Consider the following 24,986-nt stretch of genomic DNA (forward strand, 5'->3'; position numbering starts at 1 on the left):
CATATATGCTCCAAGTGGTATAGCATCCAGATTCTTAGAGGAGAAGTTAAGGGAGTTACAAGAAGAAATAGACAGCAAAATTATAGTCATGGGGGACCTCAACCTCCCCTTCTCCAAACTTGATAAATCTAACCTCAAAATAAACAAGAAAGGAGTTAAGGAGGTGAATAAAACTCTGGATAAGATAGATATGATAGATCTCTAGAGAAAACTGAATGGGGATAGAAAGGAGTATACCTTTTTCTCAGTGGTACATGGCACATATACAAAAATTGACCATGTACTAGGCCATAAAAACCTCACAATACAGTGCAGAAAGGCAGAGATAGTCAATGCATCCTTCTCAGATCATAATGCAATAATAATTATATGTATTCAAAGGCCATGGACATATAAACCAAAAACTAATTGGAAACTACACAGCCTAATTCTAAAGAATGAGTGGGTTAAACAACAAATTATAGAGAATCCCTTGGATAGCAAGGAAGTCAAATCAATCAATACTTAGAGAAATTGATTTAGACTATTCATTGGAAGGTCAAATACTGAAGCTTAAGTATTTTGACCACATAATGAGAAGACAGGACTCACTGCAAAAGACCCTGATGTTGGGAAAGATTGAAGGCAAAAGGAAAAGAGGAGGGCAGAGGATGAGATGGGTAGCATGTCATGGAAGCAACAAACATGAACTTGGTCAGACGTTGAGAGACAGTGGAGGATAGAAGGGTTGGTGTCGGGTCAGGAGGAGTCAGACACAATTGAACAATAGCTTTGGCTACATATCTGTCTTCCAAGGAGTCTTTCTTCCTCTCCTTCTCCTTCTTTGAGTTGCTCCTGAAGAAAATGTGTGTGTTTGTGTACGTGTGTTCATCCTTCATTGCCAAAGAAGACCATGCCATCAGAGAAATCAGAGAAATAATGACATGACTTGCACTTCACTTTGTCTTGAGTGAGGGAGGGCTGTGCAGGTCACCAGCCTCACTTCTCCTCCAGAGCCATCTGAATCCAGTGACCAGAGATATTCGTCAGGATGACTGGAGATGACCCAGGATAAGGCAATTAGGGTTAAGTGACTTGCCCAAGGTCACACAGCTAGTGAGTGTCAAGTGTCCGAGGACTCCAGCATTGGTGCTCTATCCACTGCACCACCTAGCTGCTGCCCTTCCTGAGGAAAGTGTGGAACCACAAATGCCCATGCTGGAAACAGGACTGAATGTCTCTCCTCTTCAATCCCTCTCCTCACCCAGGCACACAGCATCAAGTCATTATCATTTCCTTCATCAATTAGAAGAGTCTTATGCAACATACTACAAGGCTTTCAAAATTAATGTCATTGAGAAATCCAACGGATATTATGGCATTTTTAACCTTCCACACAAAGGTCCAACTTCGAGTTTACACACTCCGTGTTCCAATGCAGCAAGCATCATCATCCCTGTGTCCTGAGCCTATCTGAAATGCCAGAGACAGTGGCCCATCTCCCCTGCATCGCGATGGGCGCTGAGAGTCTACGCAGGCTCCAGTCTGAACTCAGCTGACCTTGTTTGTGCAAGCCGCATTAAATAGTTGGTACGTGTCATTCACTGTCACTTGAGGCCAATCTACCCTCTAAGTCTTGCTTTTGTCTACTTAGGTTTGAATTTTGTTTTCGTTTTATTTTAAATGGCTGTATTTATGCAGGAGCTGCGCTGGAGAACTTCCAACATTTCTGGCCATTGCTCTGCGCCCCAAAGGAACTTCCTTCTCTGTTCGGAAAATTTGCATCATTCTCCTTTGAGTTCTACATTTAGCTTGGTCATCTTTCAGAGACTACAACTCCCAGCAAGCCGAAAAGAAAAAAAAAAAAGTTTTGCGCATGTGCAGAGGAAGACAGGGACTTAGGGAAGGGGGAAAAAAAGCTGCTGTGCCTTTAAGGACTCTTTTCCTATTGGTCCGAAGGGATCCAATGAGAGTCCTGAGAAGTAACCAATGAAAAGAACGAAAGCACCGGGCCGGGCTAATTTGAAAGGGCTGGCCGAGAGCGGAAGTGGCGGTTGGCGCCCGTGGCCGGGTGGAGTAGAGGGAGGAAGTTAGACCTTGCGCCCGAGCCGTAGGGGTGGTGGGGGGCGGGGAAGGGAAGCGGGAGAGGCGTCTGTCCGAGTCTGAGAGGGACCGGGGCAGCGGCGGCCACCACGGCGTGGGACAGACCAAGGGTAAGAAGCCTCTGACCTGCCTTGCGGGCCCCAGACCCGCTCCCGAGTCTCTGAGGCTCCGGCTGTATCTAGCCTGGGGAGCTGACAGCTCCGGCCGTTCCCCTCCCCCACCCTGACACCTGGGGGGAGGGGGGAGGGAGGGGTGGAGGAGCACTTCCGGATGACGGAGCATCTCCCTCTCCCTCCATGGTCCCGGAATCAGAACATCTGGGCTCAAGCCTTGCTGTATGAATGTCCTTGGAGAAGTCACTGTATCCGCCCTGGGCCTCAGTTTCTTCATCTGTCAAATGATGACTGAGGACAGTCCAAGCCCTCAGGCCAAGGGTCAACCATGATCTGCATCAGAGTGGTTGAAACTCCCATCTTCCTACTGGAATCTATAAGATGGGAGTGAAACTGATGCTGCCAAAAAGAAACATTTGAATAAGGTCCCCTCTGGATGGGGAGGGATGTCATTCCCAAATCACCTAGCACTGATTAAACACCTAATGTGTACCAGGCTTTGGGGGGCGCAGAGACAACAATGAAACAACCCCTGCCTACAGGGAGCTTTCATTCTGTTGGGAGAGAGAACAGGAACTTAATAAAAGTATAAACAAAATAAAATCCCGCTTTCTACGGAAAGCCTTTCTTGATCCCCCTTAATGCTGCTGCCTTCGCTGTGTTGATTATTTCCAATTTATGGTATTTATAAATATGTTTCTATCTAGTTTGCTTGTTGTCTCCTCCATTAGACTGTGAACTGCTTCAGGGTCTGGGACTATCTTTTGCCTTTCTTTGTATCCACAGCTCTTAACACAGTGCCTGACATATAGTTGGCTCTTAGTATGTTTTTATTGATTTATTAATGGGGTGGAGAGCCCTATATTGGGGGAGGGGGAATCAGTCAACAAGCATTTATTAAGCACCCACTCACTATATGCTACCCCCACAGATGTTGGGGATACAAATTCAAAAAATGAAACTACTCTTAAGGAGCTTACATCCTAACAGAGGAGACAGTATGTATGGACATAAATATATAATAGATAAATATAAATAAATAGGAAGTAATTAGAGAAAAGGTAGGAGGGAGAGTATTAGCAATAACAAGGTGGGGCTTAAGCTGAACTTTGAAGGAATTATAAGAGGAGGTGGGGAGCAGCCAGTACAAAGACATAGAGAAGGGAGACAATGTAACACATGAAAGACTGTAACAAGGACATTGGCTGGTCTGTCAGGGGCCATGAGGTGGAGTAACATTTAATGAAGTTTTGACAGTAGGTTGGAACTATGTTGTAAAGGACATTAAATGCCAAAGGAGTTTGTACTTGATCCTAAAAGCAATTGGGAGCCACTGGAGTTTATTGAATAGGGGAGTGACATAGACTTGTGCTCCGTTCGGAATATTACTTTGGCCTCTGTATAGAGGATGGATTAGGAAGCGGAGGGATTGTAAAGATGGGAGGAGGGGGACAGAAAAACAACAATTTGGAGGCTATTGCAGTAGCCAGGTAAAAGATAATGAGGGCAGTTGGGGATGATTACAGGAGATGAAGTGGAGGTAGATTCTACAAGACATGGCAATTCATTGGATATTTGGAGTGAAGAGTTAAGGACAACTTTGAGGACTCCTGCCTGGATGACTAGAAGTTTGACTAGACTGGATGAGAAAAGAGAGCAATGAGATAATGTACATAAAGCAAACTTTTAAAGGGCTCTTATAAAGTAGGTCCTGGGGGAAGTCTGTACATTTTTTTCCCCTTAACTTTAAAGGTGCTGGGGGCAAAGTACTTCATCCTTCTTTGTAATTGAGCTCCCTTTCCTTTCATAGTATCTCTATAAACAGGAAAAGTGTGCTTTCACAACCCCAAGTTGAGCAGGAATGGTTGTCAGTTTCCTTTACAACAGCATGGAGTCCTAGGATTTGTGACGGGGTGGCACCTCAGAGTCCAAACCCCTCATTTTTCAGAAGAGGGGAGGTGATTTGTCCAAGGTCACACAGGTAATAAGTGGCAGTGGCAGCATTCAAATCTAGGTTGTCTGACTCCAAGTCTCGTGCTTTTCCCACTGCCAAGCTTGTCAAAAAAAGGAATAAACTTTTGTACTAATTGGAGGCTTGGAAGAGATCATGATCCTGAAAATGACCTGTATCTCTGGCTTCCCTTCCCTGTCTCTGCAGCTTACTGGCCTCCAGGTTTTAATGAGCTGCTCCGGGTTAGAAATGAGTAGCATCTTACTAGTGCTTTGGGCTCAGATATTCTTTCCAGTTTCAGATGAAAACAGTCTTAGCAAATATGCTCTCATTAATCTGTACAGTCCCCCTGGGGAAAGAGGGAACAGTAGTTGTTCTCCCTGACTCCGGGAGAAGAAAACTGATGTCCCTGAGTGAAGTGACTTGTCAGGACACCCCCACACCCCCATTTAGATATGGATTAGGGATGAAGACCTGGGCTTCTTGGCTACAGCAGCACAAATTGTCATACGCAGGGAGAGGAAAAATATCTTGTCAGGCAAACAGACTATTTCCTAGCCCCTGGGGAGACAGTAAGAGATGGACAGGGATTATGAAGGTTACCAACACTCAGTCACTACGTCCATTTTAATTCCTTGAGTAGGTAATTTGGTAGCAGTGTGGCACTTTTTTAGTTGGTGGCATGTGGGTATCTGAAATAGGCATAGCCCATTCCAAGTGGACATAGCCTCAGTGGGTCTTAAGCCATTTGAGCCAGACACATCTTTTCCAGTTTATCATGTTATAAGAAAGGAATGGAACCATATGAGTAAAAGAACATTGTTAATTAAGATATGTATCAGGAATGTGGTATTTCAAGGGTGTGATGCTTAGCATACTATAGCATATCTGCTAGGTAGGAAGCAGAACTATACAAAAGGGTTGCTGTTGCTGGGTGTTGCCACCTTCATTTTGGGAAGGAGATGTTTAAAATCTCAATCTATCTGCTCTCACAGCCACATAAAATACAATGAAGAAAAACATGACTTTGGTTAGAATATGTCTAGAATGCTGGGTCCAGTTCTGGGCAGTGAATTTTAGGAAGGAGATAGGCTGGAGCATTTCTAGAACAGTGTTGTAGGCAATAGGAACACTGGAAAACAAAGGAGGATTGGTTGAAGGAACTGAGCATGTTTAGCTTGGAAAAGTGAAAACTTAGAAGGTGGCATAATAGCTATGTTCAAATATATGAAGGCAAGTGGACTAGGGATTGGATTTATTCTATTTGACCCAGAAGGTAAAACCAGGAATAATGGGTAGACGCTGCAACAGTTGCCCAACTATTTGAGCTGTCTGTATTGAATGTTGGGTTGATGTCTCAGAGTGTGGTGAGGGCCCCCTAACTAGAAGTATAAAAGCAGTATAAAGATTAACAAAGCCCACCTTTGTTAGGATTATTGTAGAAGGGATTCTTGGTAGCCTCAGAAGTCCCTTCCAGTTTTATGATCTTGTATTCTCCAGACTTTAACAGATGACCTCTAGGGGTTAGAATGCCAACGTGAGCAGAAGCCTGAGTCTGAGTCTCACTTTTTGATCTAAGCAACCCTGGATGGCCATGTTATTCTCTCTGTAACCCAGACTTTCGATCTCTTTTTATTGTTCAACCATTTTTCAGTTGTGTACAACTCTAACTCCATTTGGGGTTTTCTTGACAAAGATACTGGAGTATCTTTGCAAACAGGATTAAGTGACTTGCCCAGGGTCACAGAGCCAGTAAGTATCTGAGGTTGGATTTGAACTCAGGAAGACTTGTCTTCCTGACTCCAGACTCAACACCCTATCCACTGTGTCACCTAGCTGCCCCTCTTATCTATCTACACAATAAGAAAAACCATTATAGCACCTTAGCACCAAACAGATTTTTTGAATCTGACCTTCTCATTTTAAAAATGAGACAATGAAGCCCAAAGAAGTTAAGTAACTTGTCCAAAATCATGCAGCTTTTTAGCAGCAGAGTTGAGACTAGAACTCTCACCACTCCCCTACTCCCAAGTTGCGTATACTTTTCACTATACAGTATTGCTTTATTGCTTTACAATGATTTCACTCAGGCATAGAACCTACTACCTCTCCTCATACTGCAGTCAGTGATATATATACTCTTTGAGTTAAGCCCCTTGATACTTTTCTGTTTGAATTGGATTGAAAGGCCAGGGGAAAGAATATGTGGAAACAGAAGGATAAGTTCTTGAGGGACTTATAGACACACTCAATTTTGTGATCCCTCAAAAAGGGGAGGGATGATTTTCCATTTTGTTTTTGTGTCTTTAAGTCTAGGACAGTGCTTTGCATGTAGTGGGCATTTAAATGCTTTTTGAAGTGAATGGGATATTTGACGAATGTAGAAATGTTCACTAGGTGGTATGGGGGCAGCAACAGAAGAAAAATAGAAAGTCTATTTCTTGTATCCCAAGGAACTCACAGTCTCGCTGTGCCTTACTCATGGAACTGGTGATAATTGGATGGTGGGGTGACAGAGGCAGGAATTCTTCCAGGAATCTGTTCCCAGGGTGACACAAATAGATAATGAAGATAATGCAGATAAAGTATAGTGCAAAGAAGTCAGTTGTGGTCTCAGCTCAGCAGCCATTGACTGTGTGACCCAGACAGCACATATACAAAACTATTTAAGAATAGCACAAACCAGTCGACCAACAAGTGTAACATTATATAGTGTGAAGTGAGTATTGAACGCTAAACAGCCTCAGGGTAAATGATTAATCCAAGTGTCTTTGAATGAGTCAAAGATTTCTTCCTTGACAACAGATTTTGAAGAGAGAAGAGTTCTCCATGAAGAAGGAAAGGGCAGTCCAACTAGAGCAATGGCATCTAGAGGCTTGGGTGGAGGGGTAGGGGGGGTGGAGAGGGAATAAACAAGCTGTGTGTGGAGAATTGCAAACACATTGACTGGACCAGGGCCAAAGGGCCAGATTAAGGCATCACAGCGCCAAAGCTGAGTAAGTCAACAAACAGTTGGGAGAATTGACAGGGTCTCTGAATGGTAAGCTGTTTGGAAGGGGAGAGAGTAGAGCATTTTCCTAGTTCATACCTGGAGATGTAATTTGATCACAGAATTTTAGATTTGGAGCTGGAAGGGACTCAATCTTTATCCTTATCCTATTTCTTTCTAGGCACTGTCATGGTGATGACAGAGGAGCACAGTACAGTGAAGGTAGTGGTTCGAGTGAGGCCGCCTACGCCAAAGGAATTGGAGAGCCATCGAAGGCCTGTGGTTCAGGTGGTGGATGGGAGAGTGCTGGTGTTTGATCCTGAGGAGCCAGATGGAGGTTTCCCTGGCCTGAAGGGGGGAGGCAGTGTCCATGATGGTCCGAAGAAAAAGGGCAAAGATTTGAAGTTTGTCTTTGACCGAGTTTTTGCTGAGACAGCCACCCAACAGGAGGTATTCCAGCACACAACCCACAGCATTCTGGATGGGGTTCTGCAGGGGTATAATTGCTCAGGTGAGTAATCAACCAGGTAGTATTGTGTAGAGAGCCTGATACTAGGAAGGGAGGAGAGATACAGTAAAGGTGTACGTGGTTTTTACTATATTAATTATATTTATTTATCCATTTCTTGAGAAAAAAGGGATTGTTTCTGTCCTTTTGAATGATAGTCTTTAAAGTAGGGGCCATGGCACAACACCAAGGAAAAGGGTGTATGATTAACCAATAGGAAAGAAAACGGTTCACATCCCGTCCTCCCCGTGACAGCCAATATTGGGCTTATCTCCAACACTATACTATCCTGTTCACCTATGATCACTGAACACTCTATCCCTCCCATGTTAGCTGTGTAAGCAAAATTCTCTGTAGAACATGCCTCCCCTCCTCTTGCTAATATTCTCACACTCTTTCCCCCAAAATCACCTCAGGTGATCCAGATAATCCATGAACAGCAGGTTTTCCTCATCAGGTAGTACTTTACAAGCCAGAGCAGTGATCAGTATGTAAGAACCTATTTTCATTTTTTATGGGAAAGAGTGAGTCAGATAGGATGAGCAGGCATAAATAGGTTGTGATATATGATATCCATCACATAGCACAGTGCCTGGCACACAGTAGGTGCTTAATAAATGTTTATTGATAGATTTATTGGTAAACATCATATCTCATTACATTATATTTCTTCCAGATCTACTCTTCTGAACTTTCCTATTACTGTAGAGGTACCGTCATTCTTCCCAGGTGCCCAGGTTCATTGAATCATAGCTTTAGAGCTAGAAGAGATGTTAGAGGGCCATCTAGTCCAATCCTTTGATTTTACAGGTTGAGAAACAGAGCCCCATAGACTTGCCCAAGGTCACAAAGCTAGTAAGTAGCAGACCCAGGCTCCAAACTTTGGACCTCTGATTTCATATCCAGCATACTTTCCACACTGATTTGAAACCTTGGGGTTCTCAACTCCTCTCACTCACCCCATGTGTCCAATCAGTTACCAAATCTTGTAGTTTATATCTCCACAATACCTCTTGTATTTGTCCCCTTTTCTTTACTCCTAAAGCCACCACCCTTGTTCAAGCCTTCATCATCTCTCACAGGGACTATTGGAATAGCCTCCTGTTTCAGGTTTCCTTGTCTCAAATTCTACTCCTCCAATCCATCTTCTATATAGCTGCCAAAGTGATTTTTTTCTGACTATATCACTCTGCTACTCAAACTTGAATGGTTCTCTGTTAACTCTAGGATCAAATATTATTTTATCTTTCATTCTTTTTAAGTTTCTATTTCTGTAAGTTTTATATTATACATAATTATTTGTACAGAAATACATGCATATAAGGTATAAATAAGTAAGAAAGGAAGGGAAGCCTGGAGAGGAGTGGAAGGAAGAGTTCTGAGCAAGGAGATTGGCTCATGGAAAGGTTCAGAACATTGTATCCTTTCCTGTAGAGAGGATGGAGAAGGGCTGACCCTTAACTTAGGGTGGCATCTCCCTTTATTCCCTGCAGTGTTTGCCTATGGGGCCACAGGAGCAGGGAAGACACACACCATGCTGGGAGGAGAGGGAGACCCTGGCATCATGTACCTGACCATGATGGAGCTTTATCGGCGTCTAGAGGCCCACCGTCAGGAGAAACGCTATGAGGTTCTCATCAGCTACCAGGAGGTACAAGTAGCCCCACCCTCTTACCCCCAAACTTAAGAAGAAAACTAGAGTACTGATTACACCACTTTCTAACCTTCCTAAATCAGATCTTACCTACCCCTATCAGTCAAGCCTTCCTGCCTCACAACTAACTCTCAGTAGATGGCTTGAGTGGGTAGGCAGTGGGAGTGGTGGACAGTGGGTTGGGGCTGAGGGACTCAAAGGCAGATGGAGGCAGCCATGTGAGAAAGACTAAGTGATAAGTACCAGCATACTTTAACACTTAAAATTTCACGTATTCAATTCTGTCCCTCCAATTTCCACCCTCTAATCTAGCATTGTAGACATTTATTCAGTTCCACCTCTCCTAATCAGTTCCCCTGCCCTTTCATTTTTTCTTGGGAAATAAGACAGTCTGCGTACCAAGATAAATGCTGATGCCTCTGAACAAGGAGGTAGACATTTCTCCTCTCCTCTAATCACAAGGAGGGCAAATGTAGGAGGCAGAAAACCAGAATTCAGGTTCTGTATCTGTCACTGATTTTCTAGAGGACCTGAGCCAAGTTCCTCTTCCTTCTTTGGGCCTCAACCTCAGTTTTCCCCACTGTCTACTGGTAACATTAACTCATCCATTGTCCTCCATTCTCCTCTATCCCACTTCTATAAGATGCAAAATCATGAAAGGATTAATTTCTCTTAATATCTGTGAAGCACCCTATTCAGAGCTGGTTAAAGTGATCCTTTTTAGCTCATTCTTAATCCTCACTCTTTCTAACAACTCAGGCAGAAACAACCCTTTCTCCTCTCATACTTCCCTACCACCACCAGTCCTACCTACTTGGTTACATCCTACTACCCCTGATTTCCCACCTACTTTGACTAGCAGCTTTTAGTCTTCTTTTTTTTTTTTCAGGTGTACAATGAGCAGATCTATGATCTCCTAGATCCCAAGGGCGCCCTAGCTATCCGAGAGGACCCAGACAAGGGTGTGGTGGTGCAGGGACTCTCCTTCCATCAGGTTTGATATTAGGGGGCATGCGGGAAAAAATTGGTCCCATCTCTCTCAGGAATTCCTAACTCTTACCTTCCCCTTTCAGTTTTTCCCTGCTAAGAACTAGTTAGAAGACTGGAGATACCATAGGTTTCAAAAAGGAAAATGGGCCCAAGGAACATCCCCATGTTAGTCAGGAGGAGTCCGGGACTAGTGAGCTAGTCAGGTATTCAGGTGGAGACCAGGGACTTGGTTGCACTATATTGCAAACTCTTTCTGAGTACTATTTCCTTAGCCAACATCAGCTGAACAGCTTCTGGAGATGTTGACCAGAGGGAACCGAAATCGTAAGCAACACCCCACTGATGCTAATGCCACTTCCTCTCGCTCTCACGCAGTCTTTCAGGTGAGGGGCTTGGGGATTTGAGTAGGGATCTGGCTTCCTTCTTTGCTTCCCTTCCGCTCTGGTCATTCCACAGGCTTTTGTTTTCTTGACTTCCCTAGATCTATGTGAAGCAGCAAGACTGTGTGCCAGGACTGACTCAGACCCTACAGGTTGCCAAAATGAGCCTGATTGATCTAGCAGGCTCAGAGAGGGCATCAAACACCCACGCTACTGGGGAGCGTCTTCGGGAGGGTGCCAACATCAACCGTTCCCTGCTGGCACTCATTAACGTCCTGAATGCTTTGGCAGATGCAAAGGTAACCCCCAGGTGCCATGTCCTCAGGAGGTGAATGGATGTGAGAGCTGAAAGTGGGAGAGTTGGGGTGGTTCAGGTGGTAGGTGAGAGAGAGCTGGTGTCTGACCCTGACAAGCATACTCACCTTCCCTGGCTGCTTTTCTGCCGAGTTTGGGGCTTAGATGGAGAAGGGGAGAAGCTTCATGTCTCCTGTAGTCTAGGCCTGAGCACTGGTCCTTCTTAGCTGCTGCTTCTTGCCCAGAACCAGAGAGTTCATTTGGCTTGGCCAAATGTACACATATACTTCCTCAAAGGGTCGGAAGTCCCATGTGCCATACCGAGACAGCAAGCTAACCCGTTTGCTAAAGGATTCGATAGGAGGGAACTGCCGGACAGTGATGATTGCTGCTGTCAGTCCCTCTGCCCTGGCCTATGAGGACACCTACAACACCCTCAAGTATGCTGACCGTGCAAAGGAGATCAAGCTCTCGGTGGGTACCTGCCTAGCAGTTGGGGCAAGCAGAAGTCATTGTAGATAGAGGGGAATGGGGTGTGAGGGCCCCAGATTAAGAGTGTTAGTGCAAGACAGAAGCACAGGAAGGATGACATGGCCAAGGGGAGCTTAAAGCCTCATTAAGAATACAGAGTCTTCACCCTTATGGAGATCCCAGTGTAATGGGAAGTAGAGAGACTACATACCCACGACGTGGTGACAGAAACACAAGAGCAAAATACCCAAACTGTAAGGTGGCTGGGAATGGGGGGAGGAACAGGAGGGGTTGACTGCTCTCCGGTATGTAACTGAAGCTTCCTCTTCCCAGCTCAAGAGCAACGTGATCAGCTTGAACTGTCACATCAGCCAGTATGCCACCATCTGCCAGCAGCTTCAGGCTGAGGTAAAGACCTGGGAGCTTCAGGGCTTTTGGGTCTGGAAGAGGGCAAGGGAATCCTTACAAAGCTGAAGACCTGCTTTTCTTGACTCCTCCCTCTCTCCTCTTCCCAAGCTAAACTTATGTTTTCCATCTGGATCCAGGGCTTTGATGAGTGAGGGTGCTTGTGTTCTAGGTGGCTACCCTACGGGAAAAGCTCCAGGTCTATGAAGCAGGAGCAAGGATCACCCCACAGGAGCTCCCGGAGCTGCCCAAGCCATCTCTCTGCACTAGCCCTCTGCAGCCAGAGTAAGTATCCTCCCTGTCCAGTCCTTATCTGAAGTGGGAAAAGGGGAAGCTAAGCTGTTTTTTAAATCTTTCTCCCCTTTTTCCCTAGTGTCTGTGCACAGGACTTGCTGGCAAAGGTAGTTAGGGAACTAGGATTCTATTCATAGCTAAGGTTGCAGCCCAGTCCTCAGTCCACAGGTTTCTGGTACATACCGAACTTAAGATTTTAGGATTTCAATGTCCTCAAATAAGAAAATAATTCTTCCTTCTACAGAACCATGGTTAATGCTCGTTGACTGGTCAAAGTCTATCAGTGGTCATTGTATGCTACCCTGGTGCCAGGGAGCTTAACTTTACCTTCTTCTTTAAAGCCCTCTGTTGTCCATTCCCCATTCTCTATCTTTCTTGCTTCTCATTTTAGCCTTTACTTCCCCCTCAGCCTCAGCCTTCCTGACTTGCCTCCACTGAGCCGTCATCCTTGTCAGTCCTACTCTCCAGAGCTCTCCTCAAGCCCTGAAACTCCCCAAGAGGAGAATATGGAGACTCAAGTGGGGGATAAAGAGGTGTTGAATCCCCTTCTCGGTTCTCAAGCACAAGAGTCAATGAAGGAGAGGGATGAAAGTACCATAAAAAAGGTATTTCTGAAGCTGAACCAAGAGAATTGAGTGACAAGTCAATTGGGAGAGATTCCTCCAGCTTCTTCTTTTCCCCAAGTGCTGAGAGAATTCCTCAGGTCTAAAGTCCCCTTAGCAGGATTACCTTAGAGCAGCCTTAAGTTATTTAAGGACATCTGGATCTCTTTATAGAGTATGGGAACAAGGCAAGGTTTCAGGTGCCATTTTTTCTATATCAGGACAAATCAATGTCAGCATCTTCACAAAAGCTGCCCTGGAGGCCTAATTGTGTGTGGTCCTGGGCTGACTATTAAGAGATTATATAGAACTCAAGGTAGAGAATGAAACCAAAACTTTTTGGACCTGGCCAATGTAGGAATTTGTTCTGCTTGACTAAGTAAATTTCTTATAAGAGTTTTAGGGTTTGTTGTTGTTGTTTTGTTTTAATGGAGGGGAGAGAAAATACATTTTTTTTAACTGAAAAAAATAATTAAAAAAAGAAAAGAGGCTTCAAAGACTCAATACTGCTTAAAGGTCTTACATTCTAAGGAGACACTAATATAGTCCTATACAAAGGACTGACATGCAAAAAAGCCAGGCTGCTATATTTACATTGTCTATAGATCAAGTAAATATGTAATGGGGTAGAGAGTAGAATGAGTTAGCTGAGGGAGATTAAAAAATAATCTAGCTCAGTATCTAGACTGGGCTCTGATCTACCTAGGGAGGCTTAGAGGAAGGACGTGGGGTTGGGGTTTTTCAGGAGTTGCTTGGTTAATGGGTAAGAGACAGCTTGAAGGGGAAAGACATCATAGGCTCTGTGTCTATGTAACTCCTTGCCTTCCATCAGGTACAGAAGCCTCCTGTCCTAGCCCTAGAGCCCAAACCAGGATTGGGCAGCCTCACACCACCAGAGGTGTACAAAGACAAGACCAAGAGGTAGGTCTCTTTTTAAATCTAACCTACAATTTAAGGGATAATACAGGGAAAGGAAAGACTTGGCAGGATCCTGTTACAGTCAGCTCTGGATTATCCACTTAGTTATCTGAGGGAGGTCTTACTCTACTTCTTGTTGATATTATCACCTACTCTATTTATGTCTCACCATCTTTATTTATGTTCACTCTTCCACGGAGCTTGCAGCCCAGCAGATGTCTCATGTGCTGAAAGGAGAGGGCTTCTGTAATCTAAACATTGTATTTTCTCTCTGTCCTCTGGGAAGGTATGAGCCAGAAAGAGAGCAGATTTAAAGCAAGGACAATTCTGCTTAAGCTAGTACTTGGCTTTGATTTGGGGTTTTTTTGTTGTTTTGTGGGGGAGAGGGGGCCAATGGGGTTAAGTGACTTGCCCAGGGTCGAACAGCTAGTGAGTGTCTGAGGCTGGATTTGAACTCAGGTCCTCTTGACTCTGAGTACTTGGCTTTTTAGGATAGGGAGTGATGCTGTCCATTTTCAACATGAAGTTAGGAACAGAGATGGACAACTTTTTAGTTCTTCCTGATATAGGTCTTCACTCTGTGGCTTCATGATTGGGTTTGGATTGACTTTGGATTCCCTAGGTATCAGGAGTACATTTATTTAAGCATAAATACAAAAACAGCCCCAAATCAAAGAAGATTTGAATTATTTGTGCCATGATTCTCTCTTGTGAGGATCATGGATATGTGACTGTACTATTATTACTATTAATATTTCTTTTCTGGCCTCCAGTACATCAATCCTGTGCCACTTGGCTTCCCTGCTGCCAACCCCTCCCAACATGCTTCACGCTTGGCAGTGTATTTAAAGCTTCTGGACAGAAGGGCCTGTTTAATTTTATTTCTTATTGGGGAGTGTCTGTTCCCAAGTCAGCAAAAAACACTGCAGTCTGAATAATCAGTGGCTCATTATCTGTCTCCTGCTGTCAGCTCTGCAGGGTCTCAGGAGAGGGAGGGACAAGTTGGCAGAATGCCTCCCTCAGCCTTCTTTCTCAGAGCCCCCTACCCCTCCACACTACACAGAGAACTCCAAGTACTTGCCAGAAGGATAGTTTACATGATTGGTATACTCTGGTAGAGACAGCCTTGGGTTCTAATTCTGTCTCTGCAACTAAGCTGCTGAGTGAGCCTCACATAAGTCATATCCTGTCTTGAGGTCTTTCCGAGTTTGTATCAGTTTCTTCATCTGTAGTATGGAGAAAATAATCTCTGTCATAGCTACCTCTGAGAGCTAATAAGAGGACAGAATGAAACGATAGGCATAAAGGCTGGCAGAAAGCAAAAAGTATAGATAAGGGGAAGAGATTGTCATAGTTTTTTAGTCAACCAACCACAAGCACTTATTAAGCATTTCCTATATCTCAGGCACTGTGCAGGGCACTAAGAATATAAAGGAAAATGCCAAAACAACCCCTGTCCTCAAGAGACATGCATTGTATATAAATCAGAACAGAAAGAGGACCTGAATAAGTTTGACTTTTAAAAATTTTTTAAATTTTAAAAATAAAATAAATAATAAAATAAAATTTAAAAAATTTAAAAATGTTTGACTTTTTAAAAATTCAGTCATTTTATTTTCAGAATATAAAATGATGACATTTCAGAGATGGAGAAGACCTTAAAAGACCATCTAGTTTAATCCCCTCAACTTACAGATATAGAAATTGAGGTTCAGAGACAAAACATGACTTGCTCAGGGTTCCACAGTTAGTTAGTGACAAAGCTGAGATTGCTGGCCTTTCCCCCATACTCTTCCCACTATACCACATTGCCAAACTGATTTATTCCAAATACTCTATAGCTTAGTAGATGGTCATAAAGAGTTGCTGTGTCCCCCAAAACTCATTCCAAAGTGGCTTTCCTAAGGATGAGCATCTCCAAACTCAGTTAGCCTGATCCTTAGACCCTAGACATATATAATCTATCCCAAACACATACTTGTATGTGTTTGTGATTTAAAGCAATTTTTCCTTCACAGCGATGTGTTGCACAAGCTGTCCCTGAGCCAGCTGATGTCAAAGATGATACCTCAGAAGAGTATAGTGTAATATGTAGAAATCATCTCTAGAAAAAATATTTGCCATGGATAAAACCCCATCCAGCTAATTGAGAAGTCATAGTACCATTGTTTATTTATGGCTGTGCATCTCTTTAAGGAAGTTTGGAAGCTAACAGTATAACTTGAGAAAACTAATAATCCACCAATTTCCCTTAATAATGTATTTAGAATAGGATTTGTTATAGGGCCATACCTGTTGCATAAAGTGAGGCACACCTGTATCTTTGTCATATAAATTCCTTGCTATATGCAATGCCTCATAATGAGTAGTATGAGTTGCTTCATTCCCACTGAGTTCTTAGGTTTGGCCAAAGGAAAAACTGAGGCACGGTAAGGAAGGAACTGAGGTCTATAGCAAAGCAATGATGGAAATAGTGGTCATTCGAGGAGACATGTCATTTTCTTGGCCTCACTTGGAAATTCTTGGCTGGCAAGTAGAAAGCAATTGAATGGGATAAGTCTGAGGTGTCCTTTCTCATCAATAACCCAGGCTAGGGTTGGAGGAGGTGAGGAGGATGGGAATGATGTAACTCTTCCTTTCATCCCCAGGCTAGCCCTGATGGTGCTGCATGTGGCCCAGCGGCAGTACTCTCTTCTCAGGGAAGCCAATCTCCTGACACCAGACATGGTGTTGGAGTTTGAGGCAGTGAAACGACTGGTTCAAGATGAGAAGACAGTGCCATGGAAGGAGGTAGCTGATACTCCCAGCCCAGCTAGAGGAATACCTTTGTCCCAGGAACTGTCCCCAGAATCAAGTGAGTATCATCTCAGAAGCCCAGGCCTCTGCCTCACCTTGTCTGTAAAGAAGGACTGGGTGCCTTCATGTGTGACCCAAGTGACCAGAGCAGCAAGTAAAGTGCTAGGATGGAAGGCTAGGCCTGAGCTGGGAGAAATTAAAAATGTGGTCATGAGTTTAGCTGTAATCAAATAAGAGCATTTAAAAACATCCCTTGCCTGAGCCTAGAAGGGTCTAAGTGCTGGTATAGGGGTGGTGAGACATTTAGACACTCAGTGCTCTTTGATCTCTTCGTTTCATGTTCCTCACCTTGTCCTCCAGACTATTCCTTGCCCTACTCGAGCTCAGGTTCTGCTCCAACTCTGAACTTTTCTCTTCTCTATATCTAGCACCTCCAACGTATTCTGGGCCAACAACACGAAACATGGCAAGACGTCTCAGTGGGCTTTTGCCCATGCTGGGGCTCCCACCTTTTTCAGCCCTCTCACCCCAAAACTCTCAGGTTCCGAGGAAGAAGAAGAGGAGGAGATCAGATGAGTCAAGCTCACTTGAACTGAACAGCCACTGTTCCTCTAAACTGGAGGCCAAACGACAAAGGAAGTCTTTGCCCCATGCAGGGAAAGACTCTCTGCCCCAAGAAGGGCCTTCCCCAGGACTCAGCACCCCTAAGATGGAGGTTGCATCTACTAGACCCTTTCTCCACCTTTGCTCAGCTACTGTTGTCAAAAGCCGGGTGCCCCTGGGCCCATCCTCTGTGCAGAACTGCTCTACTCCTCTCAACCTACCTACCCGAAACCTCAATGCCACCTTTGACCTGTCTGAGGGGCCCCTCTTGAAGCCCACTGCCTCTGAATTCCTCAGCTGGGAGAATGTCCCTGCTGCCTTGAACAAGATGGATAAACCCTTCATTCCCAGGTAAGCCTTTTTCTTCCTATCCCTTCTGACCAGCTGTGCCAAAAGCACAAGGATTAGGGATGTTCAATAGATAGAAAAGGAAAGGTTTGAGCTCAAGGTATCAGGCCTAGAAGAGCTTCATCCTAAGGCAGTGAAAAACCTGGCAGATGTGTTTGTTGAGTGATTTTTGGGAGCTCATGGAGGACAGAGGAAGAAGGCTTTATAAGATTAAAGAGAACAAATGTAATTTTTGAAAATGAGAAGTCTACAAACTGTGTACAGGCCAGCAAACTTGATTTCAATTCCTAACAAAATTCTAGAATGCTTAATTAAAGGAATGGTTAGTAAACGCCTAGAGAAGGAATCAGTGATCATAAGGAGCCTTCATCAAGAACAGGTCATGCCAGACTACTCATATTTCCATTCTGAACAGGGCTTCTAGGTTAGTAGATCAGGGGAATTCTTTTGGTACAGTTTAAGGTTATAGAATAGTACAGCTGGGAGTATTTAGAACTGATTAAAAAGCTGTAACCAAAGAACAGTCATTAATGCTTTAATATTAACTTAGAGGGAGGTGTCTGGTAGAGTGCTCCACAGATCTCCACTTGGCCTTGTGCCATTCAACATGGTCTTCCATGGCTTGGATAAAGACAGAGATGGCAAGCTTATTAAATCTGCAGATGACCCCAACCTTGGAGGGATAGCTAACACTTTGGATGACAGTCAGGATCCAAAAAGATCTTCACAGGGTAGAACACTGAGCCAAAAACACTAAGATGAAATTTAAAGTAAGACTTAAGTATAAAATAATTGAACACTTGGTCTCAAAAAGTCAGCTTCACAGTATGAGGCTAGATTGGAATTCACTGGGAACAGATCCGAGAGTACTGAAGGCTCGGTGGGACACCCAGAAAAACTGCTTTGATTCTGGACTGCATTCAGAGAAGTGGAGAACTAGTGTCAGAACTAGCCAGGTGACAGTAGGGCTGTTCTCAGCCCTGAGAAGGCCACAGCCAGAATGTTCTGTTCTGTTCTGGGTGTGCTATCATAGGAAAGACATGAAGAAGGTGGAGAGCATCTGGAGGCAAGATGGGCGGTAGCCTTGAGATCATGTTACCTGGAGCCTTGGATGGAACTGTTTAGCCTGAAAAATAAAACACTTGGAGCAGACATGATAATTCTGTTTAAGTATATAAAGGACTATCATGTGCAAGGCGGATTCAACTTGTTCTATTGTCCCTGCAGTTAAAGTACAAACTTAGGAGCAGTAAGTGGGAATTGCAGGGAGGCAGAGTTCAGTCTGCTATAAAGAACCTCTTCTAATAATCAGAACTATCCAAAAAATGAATTGGGCTTCCTTGAGAAGATCTCATTTGAGGTCCTCCAGCAAAGGAGAGACCACCGCCTTGGCAGGTGTGTGATAAAGTCTTATTCAGCCACCCACTGGACAAGATGGCATCTAGGATTATGTCCAACTTTGAGATCCTAGGGATCTACAACTGGAAGTAAGGAACAGGCTCATCTTGGAAACTTGCGGGCCAAGTTTCCCTTTCTTCCTGGTTTGTTCTGCTCCACAGTCTCAGGACACTAGGGTGTGCTGGAGGGCTCAGTCTCCCTTGTGGCTTCTTTTCTTTCACACAGCAATGCCATTGCTGCCAATGTCTCAAAGCCCTTAGCCAAGAACAAGTTTCTAATTATTCCCTTGGGTGACTTATGGAGCCTTGACTTAGGAGGGGAGGGAAAAGGCGGGGACAGGCAATGTGGAGCTGAAGCAGAAATCTGGAAGAAGAAATTATTAAGGAAACCAATGTGGCCCTTTTAGCAGACTTTTGTAATATCTTTGGAATCCAACCAGCACCTTCCACCAAGCCTTTCCTGTTGTCACTCTTGCCAGCAAGAGTCCACATTTCTGTGTCCTTCTGAGGTGCTCTCCTCACCACTCGGAGGTCAGTGGTACAATCATAATCACCTGCTTTTTACAGATAAGAGAACTGATATCTGGGGAGGTAAGCATCTTCTCTGGAGTCATGCAGCTAGGAAGTCCTGGTGCCAGGCCTTGAATGCAGACTTTTAGGTGCTCTTCCCAATATACCATACTGTTTCTCTCATCACACTGCCACAACTGCCATTTTCCTTTTCCAGGTCCATCCCCACATATGCAATTCCATCCATTCCAATTCCATCCCCACATATGCTTGTATACAAGCAGGGTGAGGGGAATTTCACAGTCTCCAGCAAAAGTTATTGAGCTGATTTTTTCAGTGGGAATGCAAGGGATATTCCCCTCTCCCCCACCAACCAAACAAATGGGGTGTCTGCTTAGTCAGTGAGCAGCACCCAGATCAGGTTGATTTCTGAGGCATCCGAAGATTGTTAAGTCTAGTAGAAAGTGAAGGGATAATTTGGGGCCCTCAAACAATGACAAGATTTTATCCTGCCTCAGCACCCCAACCCCCAACTCTAGCACTAACTGCATCAAAAACTAACCTTGGAGATGGGCAAGTGGAAAGGTTTTTTGAACTCCAGTTCCCAGGACGTGTCAGAAGCTGACATCTGGATGTTCTCCCAGAATGGGCCTGTCACTCAGCTGTCAGCAAAGGGAGTGAAAGAGAAGAAAGGAATCACAGCATCTTAGTTGAAAGGGACCTTAGAGGTCATCTAGTCCCCTCTCCCACCCAGTAAGCGCTGGGCTAGGGTGTGGACAGAAGGAAGAAACTGCTCGATCCTTAATTTTCTTTTCTGATCTGAGGATCTTCACCTTCCTTTTTCCTTCAGGGGAACCATGCCACTATTCACCATGAAGGGTCCCAAGCCAGCATCTTCCCTTCATGGCAGCTCTGCCTGCAAGAGAAGACGCCCTTTGAGGTAAGGAGTTAGAATCGGGGTCCCAGTAACATTGTGCCCTGCCAGCTCTGATATTTGAACTAAATCATTATTGAGCTCTACCCCCTGGAGCACCTTGTTTGGCAGACAGCCAAGTTCCTGTATGCAGATGAAATTCTCAGGTCTAGTTATCTGTGTCCATTACTTGTTCAGGCTTTTCCCTGCTATTTGATGTTCAAACAAGATCAGATTGCTGAGCATCAGTATTCTTCTGGCTGATTAGTCACTCTCTTTATGGGTAAGACATTCCATTTGAATCATAACTGACTGAATCCAATGACTGGACAGTGTCACTGCTTTATTCACAGATTCTGGGAAGTTTCTGGTAGTACCTAGTTATCCCCCCTTCCCAGGGCTCAGTGTTAAGTTGGGGGTTTTCAGTCTTCACTTTAGTGGGGAGAGAGTGGCATCTCTGACCTTTCCATTTCCTTTTTTCACTAGGTCTTCAGCTTCCTGTACACAGGCTGCCCCTCAGGGCCGGAGTCGAATTGCCAGACTTCACACCAGTACCATGAAAAAGCCAGGGGGTCCCCTTGCTATCCCAGGTAACTAGTGGGAAAGAGAGTAGAGAGGTTTAACTAAGGCCAGTAAGTACCAGATGAAGGGTGGGCAAAGTCAGGGAAAGACCTGCCCTTCATCTCTCAGTTCCATAAATTAAAATCTTCAAGTACTTAAAGGGACCCTAAGAAGAGAGATGCTAGATAAAAATGGAACCCTTGGACAGAAGCCCTCCATAATTCTCTTCTTTCCTCATCAGAGCCCTCCTCCAGCCCCCGATGGATAGGCAGCCAGAGGAACAGGAAGGACACGGCACTGGGGTTTGGAGGAGTCCCACTGACTGGGATCCGGCCCAGCACAGGCAAAACCATCATCAAGGGGTCCTGAGAACAGGATGTGTCTTCTGTGCTTATCACCTTGGCTTCGTCTGCCCCATGCTTGTCTTGACATTCTATACTTCTTCATCAACTCAAGATCAACTGACAATTTAACTCCTCACCTAATACACTTTCCTAATTAACTCCATCTGATTCCTTGGAATTACTTTCTCTTCCTCTCCAATGCTCTTATTGTAATCAGCTAGTACTTATATTCATATACATGTATTAAAGTGTTCTTTCTTATGTGTGTGTATTTTCCCTTCTAAAGTAAATTATAAACTTTTTTTGTCCAATTATTTTTATCTTGCTAAATATTTCTCAATAACATGTAAAAATATTTTTAACATTGATTTTTTAAAATTCTGAATTCCAAATTCTTTCTCTCCCTCCTGCCCTTCTCCCATCCTTGAGAAGGCAAGCAATTTGGTATCAATTATACATATGAAGTCATACAAAATGTTGCCATATTAGCCATGTTGCAAACAAAAACACAGACAAAAAAATAAACTTCAATCTGCATTCGGAGTTCCTCAGTTCTCTCTCTGGAAGTCAATAGCATTTTTCATCATGGACCCTTTGTGATTATCTTGATCAGAATAGTCTTTCACAGTTGATCATCCTGATAATATCGCTGTTATTGTGTATAATATTCTGATTCTGCTCACTTCACTTTGCATCAGTTCATATAAGACTTGCCAGGTTTTTCTGAAACCATCCTGCTTTTCATTTTTTATAGCACAATCGTATTCCATCACAATCGTATACCATAACTTGTTCAGCCATTCCCCAGTTCATGGGCATCCCTTTAATTTCCAATTCTTTGCCATTACAAAAAGAGATACTGTAGCTATTTAGTAGACAGTAAATTTTTAAATACTTTCCCCCACAACCTACCCAGGACAGGGCACTACAGACAGACCAGGTATTGAACGTTCAGTAAGTGTTGGAATAACAGATAAGAGTCAATTTGAAAACAGAAGGTTTTTCTAACCCTGACTAGATTGTAAGCACATTGAGAAGAAGAACAGGTTATTTTCTTTCCAGCAATTTGCATGTAATAGGTATTAGATAAATATTTGACCAAAAAAAAAAAAAGCTAGCATCATGGCTAGAAGCCTGGCACTTCAGAATCCAAAAACTTTGGGCTCCAATCCTAGCTCTGCCACATGATCATTGTGTGACCATGGGAAAATCACTTACACTCTCCTTCAGGGTAACTTAACCTGTGAGTTGCAGAGAACAGCTCCAGATCTACATGGGCTAGAAGTTTCAATCCCAACGTCTTTGCTGTGAGGGTTTGCTGAACCCTTTTCAGGGCTGCTCATCCACCTTTGATGTCCACCTGACACTCTCACCTGTGGCTCCAAGAAGCTGTAGCATGGGCAGTGGCCACAGCCTGGTGAAACTGTCTTGTCAGACTAGCTAAACTAGGTTGAGGGTGATCGACAGCCCTCAGACCCATAGGTGGGTTGGGGGATGCATCCTCTAAGCACATGAAGACTTTGCCTGATGGAATGGGTCGATGAGAGCAATTCGTTCGAAGGGCCATGAAGGATGCTAAAGCAGGTGCTATGGAGTGCTTAGAGCTTAGCAAGACATTAAAGACATCAAGGTCATCTAACGCATCCTGGGCCAAAGCCGTTGTCTTGACTTGTCCTGCCACTGGACTTCTTCCAGATAACTCTGAAGAGTGAGGCTGGCAACTTTGTGCAACTCTGCCTCACTTCAATTCAAGTCATGCACCTGTCATGTCCTTGGTCCCCATGATGTCCTTGGTCCTCTTCAAAAGTGAAGGGCAAAGCAGGGTTATATGGGAAAATTTAAGTAACATAAAAATTTTTTAAATCAAAAATTCTTTTTTAAAATCATTCATTTGCCACTTAAAAGCAAAGTAAACATGCTTTCCCTCTCCCTGGGCCTTTTTCCTCATCTGTAAAATGAGGTGATTAGAGTATAAGTCTTCAGGGCCCCTTTCAGCCGTTCCAACTTGTCCAGAATTCTTGGGTTCTAGAAATATTTACCTTCTTGTCTTCAGTCCTCCCTGCCAGAGTTCCTTCCAGGACAATTTGTACCGTTCTCCCTGATTGCCTTTCTGTCCTTTTATTCTAGATTGATGCCCCTTTGGTACTATACTGAACCTTTTGTGAGACTGGGGCAAAAGCTGTTTGTGTGGACTTGGAATTTACCTCCTTTGAAGAATATGGTACTGGGCAAAAAGACTGTGTTGAAAAGCAGGACACACAACTAGCTCAGCCCTGCTCATCAGACTCCAAGGCTTTTATTAAACACCCTTCTTTGTTCCCATAGTTAATAGGCATTTACTGAGTGCCTGCTTACTCTAGGCTGAAATAACCCTCAGGGCTGTGTTTGCTAGGATTCTTATACTTAATAGCAGGGTCTCTCACTAGAATGCAGACCTGGGGAAGGGGGAGTGGAGTACAGACTAAAAACAAGACCACCTAATTCAGTTTAGTGAAAAACTTCATTAATTGGTACAGAGCTGATTGAAAATTTGTGGCCATTTAACCAGGCCCGGAATGAAGCTCCCTTTGTTCTTTCAGGAAGAAAGGGTTTGTTTAGCCAATTCATGGTACAAACAATTCCAGGAGGTATATTTAACCTATTTAATAAAAACGAAATAGATTTTTCTGAACATTGTTAGTATGCAAATAATGCTATTTCAAATGAGTTATTTATTTGGGCTCTCCTCCTCTTGGCAGCATTTTGTTAGCCATTAGTTCCAATTACTGTTTGCACTTGAAAGTAATAAAATTGCATTTCTTTTAAAAAAAAAAGGCCAATGCTTTTCCTCTTCCCTTACCCCATTAGTCTCAATGAGACTTTATCATATAGGATTGTTCACCAGTGGGATGATAGCAGAACATCTGGCCAGAAATTAGCATCAGTGGAATAGAGTGGGTTGGAATCGGTGGGGTGAGGTGCCAGACAGGACATGAGTTAGCTAGGCTGGAGTGAAGGATGTTAGAATCCTGAAGGAGCAGCTCTGTGGTATGGTTTGCCCTTGGTAATCAAAAAGTGTTAAGATTCTTTACAAATGAACTTTTTTTGTGCGTTTTGACTTCAACGTTAGGGCTTTTTCCACAGTCCCCTGCCTCTCAGTGTACTTGGTGAGGGGCATGAGTTGGTGCCACGAAGTCTGGCTGTTTGAAAAGCCTCCCAGAAAGCTAGCAAGAGGCCAAGAGGAGCAAATGTGAAGCAGGCATTGTGTTGACAGCAGAGTTCCAGCAGTGACATCTGTGGGTGGCTCTGGGGCTCCAAGATTGGATTGTTCTCACATAAAAAGAGTCATCTGTGAGATCTGTGGATCGATGCCTCACTCCATTCACTGGGTGCCCCAGTTGAACAAACTTGCCCTGTTTCATCCCACATTCTCATCTTGCTGTCTCCCACCTTGGTGCTTTTGTAGAAATCATTCCGTACATCACAGTCTACTCACTCCCTCTTCTGACTAGCTCTGTGCCTTCTCCTTTCTGGATACAGTTCTCTAAATCCATCCTTTCTACCTTCTATATTTTTATGGAGGGTACCACCATCCTTCCAGACAGCCAAGCTTACAACCCTCTACTCCTATCTTCTGTATTCCTCATATCCAGTTAGTTGCCAAGGCTTATCATGAGACCCCACAGCATATCTTGCATCTGCTCCCTTCATAGAACTCCTGTTCTGGGGCAGCCCCTTATCACCTCTTACCTGGACTATTTTATTCTTCTTCCAATTGTACTGTCTGTCTTCAGTCTCTCCCCTTTCTAATTCAGCCTCCACATAGCTGACAGACTGACATTCTCATACCAAGAATCTGACCTACCTGTCATTCCCCTACTCAA

At 44.0% G+C, this 24,986-nt stretch overlaps 1 protein-coding gene across 3 annotated transcripts; it reads left to right on the forward strand.

Moving 5' to 3' along the window:
- Window positions 1-2,073: 2,073 nt before the first annotated feature.
- On the forward strand, window positions 2,074-21,660 carry KIF18B (kinesin family member 18B). Of its 3 annotated transcripts, none has more exons than XR_011975134.1 (16): window positions 2,074-2,192; window positions 7,317-7,646; window positions 9,137-9,294; window positions 10,187-10,291; window positions 10,560-10,670; window positions 10,769-10,966; window positions 11,259-11,435; window positions 11,766-11,840; window positions 12,010-12,122; window positions 12,541-12,736; window positions 13,566-13,654; window positions 16,300-16,505; window positions 16,876-17,401; window positions 20,156-20,245; window positions 20,417-20,501; window positions 20,705-20,792. XR_011975134.1 is itself a non-coding variant. In XM_072645993.1 (16 exons), the coding sequence occupies exons 2-16, from the start codon at window positions 7,325-7,327 to the stop codon at window positions 21,146-21,148; spliced, it is 2,598 nt and encodes an 865-aa protein (XP_072502094.1). In that variant the 5' UTR covers window positions 2,074-2,192; window positions 7,317-7,324; the 3' UTR covers window positions 21,149-21,660. The 3 variants fall into 3 exon arrangements, 2 of the variants coding, with proteins under 2 accessions (XP_072502094.1, XP_072502095.1); XM_072645993.1 differs by lacking the exon at window positions 20,417-20,501 and adding an exon at window positions 21,021-21,660 and having other exon boundaries at window positions 20,705-20,808; XM_072645994.1 differs by lacking the exon at window positions 20,417-20,501 and having other exon boundaries at window positions 20,705-20,816.
- Window positions 21,661-24,986: the final 3,326 nt, after the last annotated feature.

This window comes from Notamacropus eugenii, chromosome 2 (genome assembly GCF_028372415.1).
Source record: "Notamacropus eugenii isolate mMacEug1 chromosome 2, mMacEug1.pri_v2, whole genome shotgun sequence".
Classification (NCBI taxonomy): domain Eukaryota; kingdom Metazoa; phylum Chordata; class Mammalia; order Diprotodontia; family Macropodidae; genus Notamacropus; species Notamacropus eugenii.

What these genes read in the sequence shown, in the direction of transcription:
- KIF18B (XM_072645993.1), top strand. Translation starts at nt 7,325, where the DNA reads ATGGTGATGACAGAGGAGCACAGTACAGTGAAGGTAGTGGTTCGAGTG. An exon ending in GCCAGCAGCTTCAGGCTGAG is followed by an intron (nt 11,841 to 12,009) that starts GTAAAGACCTGG and finishes CTTGTGTTCTAG; the next exon opens with GTGGCTACCCTACGGGAAAA. An exon ending in TACAAAGACAAGACCAAGAG is followed by an intron (nt 13,655 to 16,299) that starts GTAGGTCTCTTT and finishes TTTCATCCCCAG; the next exon opens with GCTAGCCCTGATGGTGCTGC.